The sequence below is a fragment of the Vitis riparia genome, chromosome 11 (assembly GCF_004353265.1).
Source record: "Vitis riparia cultivar Riparia Gloire de Montpellier isolate 1030 chromosome 11, EGFV_Vit.rip_1.0, whole genome shotgun sequence".
NCBI lineage: Eukaryota > Viridiplantae > Streptophyta > Magnoliopsida > Vitales > Vitaceae > Vitis > Vitis riparia.
In genome coordinates, this window is record NC_048441.1 from 3,186,364 (window position 1) to 3,196,362 (window position 9,999).

The 9,999-nt window shown below is 34.0% G+C and overlaps 1 protein-coding gene across 2 annotated transcripts; it reads left to right on the top strand.

The window, feature by feature from the left end:
- The first annotated feature begins 2,008 nt into the window (after nucleotides 1–2,008).
- On the top strand, nucleotides 2,009–9,612 carry LOC117924949 (putative clathrin assembly protein At5g57200). 2 transcript variants are annotated; one of them, XM_034843699.1, is made up of 15 exons: nucleotides 2,009–2,279; nucleotides 2,407–2,476; nucleotides 2,777–2,874; nucleotides 3,324–3,462; nucleotides 3,577–3,704; nucleotides 3,803–3,895; nucleotides 4,043–4,093; nucleotides 4,742–4,807; nucleotides 4,921–4,986; nucleotides 5,125–5,205; nucleotides 5,287–5,367; nucleotides 7,422–7,592; nucleotides 7,679–7,754; nucleotides 8,613–8,740; nucleotides 8,983–9,612. In XM_034843699.1, exons 1-15 carry the CDS (start codon nucleotides 2,190–2,192, stop codon nucleotides 9,415–9,417), a joined length of 1,773 nt encoding a protein of 590 aa, XP_034699590.1. In that variant the 5' UTR covers nucleotides 2,009–2,189; the 3' UTR covers nucleotides 9,418–9,612. The 2 variants fall into 2 exon arrangements, with proteins under 2 accessions (XP_034699590.1, XP_034699591.1); XM_034843700.1 differs by having other exon boundaries at nucleotides 7,431–7,592.
- The last annotated feature ends 387 nt before the right edge of the window (nucleotides 9,613–9,999 follow it).

Below are 9,999 nucleotides of genomic sequence, written 5' to 3' on the forward strand. Positions count from 1 at the left end.
ATAGTCAATGTCATGATTCACCATAAATCGTGTGTAATATGTAACCATACATATTAGTACACTCATCATAGGAAACTCATCTAGATGACCAAGATAAATCATTCCTCCAATTAAGAGGTAGTGCATTACAACCTTAAATAGATTATCTAAGTTCATGAATCAACTATGTATAATTCATTAACTTGTAAGGAACCCATGACTTGGATTGTGAAATTCCAAATGGATCTGATTTCTATATAATACAAGTGAGAAAGACCTAAATGCTCAAATAAATATTAATATAAACATGAAAAGAATAGTAGAAACTTAAATCATAATAATATATTATTGTAATTTTATTTTGTTTCATCATATCATGAGTTTAAAGGCTTTATCATAACAATCTCCCATTAGCTCTTAAAGCATACTAGGTACTGCAAAAAGAATTTGTTCCATAGTCACATCACCTCTATGAACTATCTCATGAATAAGATGATACTTCCTCTTTATGAGACTTCTCTTTTGGGGGTTCTTTGGTTTTTTAGATTATGTGACCAACTCATTATTATCACAAAAGAGGATCATGAGTGGTGCAACCAAAGAAATACCCTAGTCCGATAAGAAACTTCTTAAGTAAAACGACTTCCTTTGTTGCTTTAGAAGCAACAACAAATGCCACCTATAGTGAACACATATCCATAGGTAAACCTACGAGAGTATTTATCAAACTGATAGTTTTAATTCGTGTACCTAAGGGGTATCAACTTACTATAATGTTACACAAGCAAATAATCTCTCACCCTCCCACAATATTTGTTTATATGCTTGACGTCTATCCAATGCTTTGGTCCTAGATTGGACTAATATCTACTCACCATCCCTACAACAAAGAAAATATTTTGTCTAGTATAGAGCATGACATGTACAAGGCTACCTATTATAGAGGCATAGAATACCACTTTTATGCAATCCTTCTCCCTAGACATCTCATAATTGAGAAAGGGGAACTTCATACTTGAAGGGCAACAAACTCGTCTTGGAATCTCTAAATTACACATTTGATTAAAAACTTATCAATGTAGGTAGCTTTAGATAACGTAATTACTTCTAATATAATTGACATAATCATCCAAATCACAAGCAAGTCACTCTTCCAAGAGCATACTATATCAAAATCAAAATAACCTCATGTTTATACCTATTAACTTTAGTTTTTGCAATCAAGAAAAATATTGACAATTCTAATTAACTTTCATTTTCTAATCAATTTTCATTTTGCACTAACTCTAAGACAATAACAATAGTTGGTTATTATGTTTGTTTGTTTATTTTGAAACAAATTAAAAAAATTTAAAAAAAATTGTTACAACCCAACAATTTGACAAATCTTATTTATTAGCATCCATCCAAACTGTCATATTCTATTCTTACTACTAAAATTTTCAAGTGGGTCACATACCTACATTATTGTTGACCAAAACTGCTTCCACCATATACTAAAAATCAGAGATTAAGTCCATCCAAAACCAAACAAAATGATAACTATTTTTTATTTGTTTGAAAATAAAAATAAAAATTAGTGAGACACATATTTGATGCTATGTTTTATTTTGAAAAATAGTTTCAAAAAATAGGAATAAATAAATAAATAGAAATTGGTCTAATAAAACTTTTATAAAATAATTTTTATTCTTAACTTATTTTCTATATTCTTAACTTTTTTTTTTCCAAATATTTCTTAGAAATAAATTTTACTTAAAATTCTTTATTTTAAATTATTTTTCATATTTATATAATAAATTTTTTTAAACAACTTCCAAAAATAAAAGTAAAATTCATCTATTTGATCTTTAGAAAGGAAATAATTTTTGTTTCCTATATATATATATATATATATTATATTTTAGAAATGAAAAATATTTCTGAAAAGAAAAAGAAAAAAGAAAAAAAAATGATTTTAGCACCATATATGACCATTTCATGTGATGAAATTGTGAAACTAACGACTTGTTGGTCCCACATTGTTGGCGTACATTTTGGAGAGTTTTTTCCTTGTTGGAACATTAACCAGAGAAGAAGAACAACAACACATCTCTTCTCTTTCTCCCATTTTCTCTCATTTTCTCTCTCTTTCTCTCCTCTTCTACATCAATATCTCATACATTTGGCAATATTCCCAGGTGGGTTATTGAGAATTCACAGAACAAATAATGGGTACCTTTGAAAGTTTCAGAAAAGCCTATGGTGCACTCAAGGACTCAACCATGGTTGGCCTTGCCAAGGTCAACAGTGAATTCAAGGTCCTCCTTCCCTCTTTTTTTTTTTCAATCATTTTGAATGTGAATTCATTGGCATTTCAAATGTTTTTTCATCATGGGATTCAATGTTATGTTTGGTTTATGATTTGGATTTGTTTTCTCATCATAGGATTTGGATATTGCTATTGTGAAGGCCACCAACCATGTTGAATGCCCTCCCAAGGAACGCCATGTTCGAAGTGAGTTTGATTCTGAAGAGTTCTTGGTATTTTGGTTCTTATTTTTGTTGGGTTGTTTAAGATTTTTCGATTTCTTTCCCTTATGATACATCAATTTGATCTGATCTGTGTTATGTTTTCGTGACCTTCCTGATTATGCATGATTCAAATTCCAAGGTGAAATTTGTTTGAATGTGGATTCAGCTGGCGCAATTGTGCATTGAATTTTTTGGTTTCAATGTTTCTGTTGTGTATGCATTTCTTTCCTGTCAGCTTCCTCGTGTGAGGTCTCATTTTTTTCTTGATTTTTCTTTGTCTCAGAAATATTTTCTGCGACATCAGTAGTGCGGCCACGTTCGGATGTGGCCTATTGCATTCATGCACTGGCAAGGAGATTGGCAAAAACCAAAAACTGGATTGTAATATCCTTTCACCTCACTTTTGTTTTTGTGTCCATTTGTTTAATTGTCGTAGAACATGTATTGTTCATAGATGTGTGTATTTGGGGAAGCAGTGGGACTTGTCTAAAAACCTATTCGAAAAATTGTCCCTCACATTATTGCCTATTTTACAAAACTATGGAACAAGGACACTGTACCAGTCTTGGTCTTCTTGGATACAGGGGCTTCCTCCAAGCTAGCAACCTAAAGTTGGACATTGATTGATGTACCTGAATTTGTATCTGACTCGTATTCATTGTTAGTGAATCAGAAGTAAAAAACCAAAGACCCAAAGAAAGAGTCATTCTTACACAATTGGGAAGAAAGACATGCATTATGCATACATGTATCAAATTTTTTAGTGCAAGGGTTAAAGTAAGATATCAATTCTAAGAAAGCCTCATCTCTTGCCTAATGACTCCATGCAGGTGGCCTTAAAGACATTGATAGTTATTCATAGAACTTTAAGGGAGGGTGATCCTACCTTCCGAGAAGAGCTTTTAAACTATTCAAATAGAGGACATGTTCTCCAGATATCCAATTTCAAGGATGATTCAAGCCCTCTGGGTAAAATTGATTCTTGCCATATTTTCATAAATTTTCTTTTCTCCATCACAGGCTGATGCATAGGCACATTGAGTTATAACATGTTCCTCTTTGGCTAATATTCTTTTTATGCAGCTTGGGATTGCTCAGCATGGGTTAGAACATATGCCCTATTTTTAGAGGAACGACTTGAGTGCTTTAGGGTCTTGAAATATGATATTGAATCAGAGCGCCTGACTAAATCTTCACAGGGGGCAACTAAGGTTTGTGCTCTGCATCATTTAGGATATAACCCTGACTCTTGCTACCATTTTTGTCATCATTGCTAGAAAGTGTTATGAAGTTTCCATTCATCATACAGACACATAGTCGAACACGGCATTTGGCTAGTGAAGATCTGTTGGATCAGCTACCTGCATTGCAGCAGCTTCTTTACAGACTTATTTGTTGTCTGGTAATTGTTGATCCAGAGACCCTATATAATTTGGCTCCTAGATGCCAATATAATTTCATAAGTTTCAATCTTATTTTTTGTCCCCATCAAATTAGTTGCATTTTTTGTCCTCAGTATAGGATTTCCTAATTAGCTTCAAATTTGCAGCCTGAAGGAGCGGCTTTTGGCAACTATCTCATACAGTACGCCCTGGCTCTGGTACGCATGATACATCTATCACCACTGCAACAGTGCTTTTGGCATTATCTCGAATTTGGATTTTGTTTAGTATTTGAAAATAAAAAATTGCATGACCAAGACAATTCCTCAGGAGAGAACGTCATGAACTCAGCTCACAAGAAGAAACATGCAGATGTTACACCTTTATGTGTCCACTGTCAAATTTAATGGAAAACGGAAAATTTTGATCTTCTCAATGGTTTTGGGGTGAATCTTCACATAACAATCACATACATTTTCTTGTTTCTTCGAGAGAGAGAAGACTATGCTGCAAACTCTGGATAAAAAGAACATCAAAGTCCACAAGATTGTATGATGGTTATTACTTCTTATGTGCAATGCTAGTGCCTGACAGTCTTGCCTGTATGCATGCCATGCCATGGTCCTAATTTGAACAAGGATAAATCATGGGCACTTTGATTCATATATATGGATACATTAATTCTCGAGTGTTTTTCTGAAATTTGTTGCAATTCTATGTCATGTTTCTTGTTTTCAGCTTTGAGATTATGTCATTGTATTAAAGACAACTTGAATGCTGTTCATGTGATATTTTGAACCTGTCAAAATATTCAGAAAACCTATCTTCATGCATTTTGATTTAAGGTTTTTCTGTTGGTCATGTAGGTTTTGAAAGAGAGCTTTAAAATTTATTGTGCCATCAATGATGGGATTATCAATCTTGTAGACATGGTAAGCTTCTATTCCATCATGTTAAAATGTATATAGCCTGCCTTTTGAAATGAAGCACCCACACAAGCAGCTTCACTTTTCCATTCATTTATTATTTCTACATCTTCCTGCAGTTCTTTGACATGCCAAGACATGATGCAGTTAAAGCTCTCAACATCTATAAAAGAGCTGGCAAACAGGTCTTTCACAGCCACACTTTTCAATCAAAATTGTTGATGCTGCATAGGGATATAGTTGGCAGTAGATTGCTTCTTTGTTGTTTTGATGTAGATATCCCAATTAAGTTAAACTTTTCCAACTTTTTTCCCTTTATACAGGCTGAAAATCTTGCAGATTTTTATGAATTCTGCAAAGGCTTGGACCTTGCAAGGCACTTCCAATTTCCAACATTGAGACAGGTGCCAGTTTTGTATTTACACAAAATGCTTTAGTCATGCCAACAAGCAGTTTTTATAAACTCGATTTTCTGCAATAAACAGCCACCACCTTCATTTCTTGCAACAATGGAAGAATATATAAAAGAAGCACCTCAGACAGGCTCTCATTCAAAAAACTATCAGGTGAGAAAATTCATGTATTCCATTATAGTCTTTCTAATATCCAACCATCTGTTTGTTATAAGTATTCCAAATATGCATATTTCTAAAACTTATTTGCATTATCTATGTTTTAACATCCCACTACAAAGAACCTCTTGTACTAGGCAAGCCCAAAACAATTCCTTCATGAACTTAGCCATGGTGGCTTTTAAACCTCATTGTGCTCAATTCAGAAACCAACATGACAATTTCTTAAGTTCCTTGTATATGTATATGTTCTCATATTTGGGGAAAACCTTTCTCATTAATCCATCAATTTTTCCTAATCCATAAAATAGTAATTGTAGGCAGAGTGTGGAGGGAGTTGACTATGAAATAGCATTTTTTTCATAATAACCACCTAGATCTCTCTCTATGGACTCAATTCCTTTGATGTGCCACCAGAATTGCTACCACTGCTCCAGGGTCAAGTTATGGGTCCCACACATGCATTCTGGCACATCTCCTTTCTATAAATACATCCAAGTCATCTTCCCCACATACAGATTAAACCAATGGGCCAAATATGAACTTTTGGCCTTTAGTGAACAGTGAAACTAATATGTATGATACTTGTACCCAACAGTCATTTTGCTTTTCTTTTATATACAGTGTGACACAAGGAAGAATGTCAGGGCATTAGATGAAGAAACAAATCTTGATTCCTACTCCACCCCAAGCCCTCTATGGACTCCTGTCCTCTTAACAAACCATAGCAGTGCTACGCAATATTTATGTTGATTTCCTATAGGGGATTATTGATGGGCAGATATTATTTGAACTCTGAAAGAATAGAAACATATTTCTACAACTTTTCCTCCTTAATGACCCTTGCAACAACTTTTTTCTTCCCTCTTTTTCCTTTTTATGAGCAGTTCTTATTATTTTTTTGTGTGTCTTGGTGAAGTTCTTAAAGTATCAATCTTGTCAGTGAGGATGCATAACTAGCATGTGCTGTATAAATTAATATCAACAGGACCCAATTCTCAATCAAGATTTGGAGGAAAATAAGCCATTTCTTTCCTATCAAGCCAAATTTTATTGCCTACATATCCCAAACACTTCAATCACATCCTCATCATTTTCAGTGGTCAGAACTTATATCTCACCATGCATTTCTTATTATAAACTTTTGATGCCCTTTTGCCATGACATTTAAGTCGCAATAATCTTATTTCTTTAACAAGGTGGGGTGAGCTTTGTTCTCGCACCTTTTTCTCTATCGAGGTGCAATGAGTGCATTGGAAAGAAAATGACATCTTGTTAGAGTGCATCATTCAGATCCTGTAACTGGGTTAACTATTGTCTTTTGTCGATGCCGCAAAATAAATCCAGATTTTGAAAACATCCTTTTCTAGATCAAGTTGTAAAATACTTCCCACTTTGTCGTGTCAAATTTGATATTTCCCCACCCAATGCTCCTAAAGATGTCTCTCTCATCGATGTTTGGGAGCCTTGGTTCTAGAACACACATTTTTAGAAAACCATATATTGATTATAAAGATTGAGAATGCATTAATTAAATCAGAAATATTTATTGTTGAGTACAATTACCCAAGACCTTGTCATGATTTGATTATGCATCAGGCAAAGCAGATGGAAGGTTGGAATTATTTGGTATAATGAAATGATAGTCTGATATGATATATTTTAGTATCCTGTCAGCAAGGTCTGACACATGATTGTTAATTCATGAATTAACTGGCTATTTTGCTCCACAATCTTAAACATATCCAAGTCGAAAAATAGATAGTTGGATTTTGGCAACTCAACTTTTTCAAGGTTTTAACTTTTTGGTTCAAAATTTTCAAAATTTCAGCTAAACTAACGAATATAAATAATTGAACTTTCACTAAATTTTCATGTTATTAGATGAATTTCTCAGGAAAAAGTTTGGACATATTACACTTGAATGTACATCTCTAAAATCATATTTGATTCACAACTAACGATTTTATTTCATATTCAACAGATTTAGCCTTGTGTCTTCACTGTCTATATTAGTTTTGGTAATGATTTTGTATTTCTAATAATAGGATCATCAGGAACCAGAGCCTCAGAAACCTGATGAGCCTTCGCCTCCAGAAACTGAGAAGCAAGTAGAAGTTGATGAAAAACCGGTGGTAGAGACACAAGAAGAACCTGAGACCAAAAATGAGGTCGAAGCTCCCCCACTGATTGCAACTGACACTACAGCAGATCTTTTGGTAAGTTTTGTATTTATACCTTTATTTCCTCTTTGAAATTGGTTTGGAAAATCATCTTACATGTATTTATCTTGAAACTTGTGTAGGGATTGAATGAGATCAATCCAAAAGCTGCAGAACTAGAGGAAAGCAATGCATTGGCTCTTGCAATAATTCCACCTGGTATGTTGACAGTTAACCTTGCAAGAATGGAATTCATTGCACTAGCAATGGGTTGAGTCCACCACTTACTGTTTTGAAATCCCAGAATCTTAAATTGCTACTATTAGATCTTAAAAAAAAAAGAAAGAAATTAGGTAAGGACGGAATGAAGAATAGGAGACTCCTTGATATTTACTATGTTTAGGAAAGAGAAAAATGGCTAAGAATATGCTCCATAGAATGATCATGTAATACACTATATCAAACTCAGAGCATAGATATCTATCATGACAAACTTGGTAAAAGGGTCCACAAAAGGGTTTTTTCCCCAAGTTTCTGCTCTTTTTCCGATCTAACAATATGATATAGAGTAATCGGTTTCCTATCTCCATATTTATCACACAATGACAATTCACCTCTTATTGATGTTCATGTTCCATAGTTATATATAATAAAGTAAGTTAGAAAAGGGAGCTCTGAGCACTAATCACGGCCACCTCCTATTAATGATTAAAATACCCTTCTAATGATGTAAGGTATAGATCTTCCATAATTCACACTTCTTGAATTACTATAATTTTTATTCTTTTTTTCATTTCATAAAAAAAAAAAAATGTTAAATGGTGCTGAAGAATGTATATTGAGATTTGATGACTAATTAATCAGGACATGCAGCAGAAGTTGCCAATTGTGGAGTTGTAAAATTGCCCCTGCCTTCTGCACATGTGCTGGTATCATTCTATGTAACAAGGAATACGACAGTTAATTAGGAGAATCTTCTGCCCGTATCCCACTTCTACTGATTCAGCTATTCGATTTATTATAGGTCTTCTTTGAAATGTGGTGTAACTATTTTAATATCTTGGAAAAACTCTCCAGGCAATGATCCAGCTTCTGCAGTGAATAGTGGATTGGGTGACTTTGGTGGGTTGAATGCTTCAGGGTGGGAGCTAGCACTGGTTACCACACCAAGTCCCAATATCAGCCAAGCGACAGACAACAAATTGGTTTGTTCTCTTTGCTCCATCCAAAATTCTACCTTGTTGTTCTATGGTTTCCAGGGAAAGCTCTGAACATTGTCAACCTGACAAATATGGATAGGTTGCAACTTGGCTAACTTTAGGTGTTCTTTGGGATGTTGATTGACCAAGTTAAAAATTGGTCAAAGATTGAATGTGAATGCCTGTGTACTATATCATCTTTTTTCACCTAATGCCCGATCATGAATAGGTTCTGGGTTTTGGATCAGGCTGGCGGGTTCAACAAGCTATTACTTGATAGCTTGTATGAAGATGAAGCTGCAAGGATGAGACTACAGCAACAGAATGCAGGGTATGGATTTGGAATGACAACGCAAAATGCTCCAAATCCATTTGAAGCAAATGATCCGTTTTCAATGTCAAACAGCATAGCACCATCCACCAACGTGCAGATGGCCTTGATGGCTCAGCAGCAGCAGCAAATGATGCTGCAACAACAGCAGCAGCAGCAACTACAATACCAGCAACAACAGTACAAACAGCAGCAAGGCATGATGTCCATGTTGCCTCACCAGTATCTGCCTCAGCACCCTCAACAACCGATGCAGATGCAGAATATGACCTCTTCTAATCCATTTGGAGATCCAATTTTTGCCCAACCTCAAAGTGCAATGCCACAACAAGGAAACTATGGTCTACTCTAGAGGGTTTTTTTTTTTTTTTTTCTTTTTCCTTTTAATTTTGGTAAATTCTTTTGTTCATTGTAGCAGGGGAGAGGTTGGCAAGGTCATTCTTTGATTGCTCAGTGAATAATGTATCATTTCTTGTATTTAAGAAAATTGTTCATTGATCCTAAACCAATGAATTCATTCATTCAAAAAACTAATGATGCTTGGCTCCACCCCATCTTGAGGTTTTGTCTACAAATTGAATTGAGAGCTCACTTATGATAAAGGCCCTAGTTAGAGGGTTTGGATTGAACTTTTAAGACTATATATTATGTGACAAATTCCTATTAATTAGCAAATAAAAATATGAATTTTAGTATATCAATAAATGTTATTCTATATAAATTAAATTGTGTTTAAAAAATTTATATTTCTTTTATTTTTTTAATTTTATCTTGAAAAATAATTTATATTAATTAGTTTAAAAAATAAGAAAATTTAATATTTGTTTCGATACCCTTCCTTCATTTTTTTTTTTGTATTTTATATAGATATATATATATATATATATATTTGAACCTGCACTTTTTTTTTTCCTTATTTTTTTAAAGAGTTTTT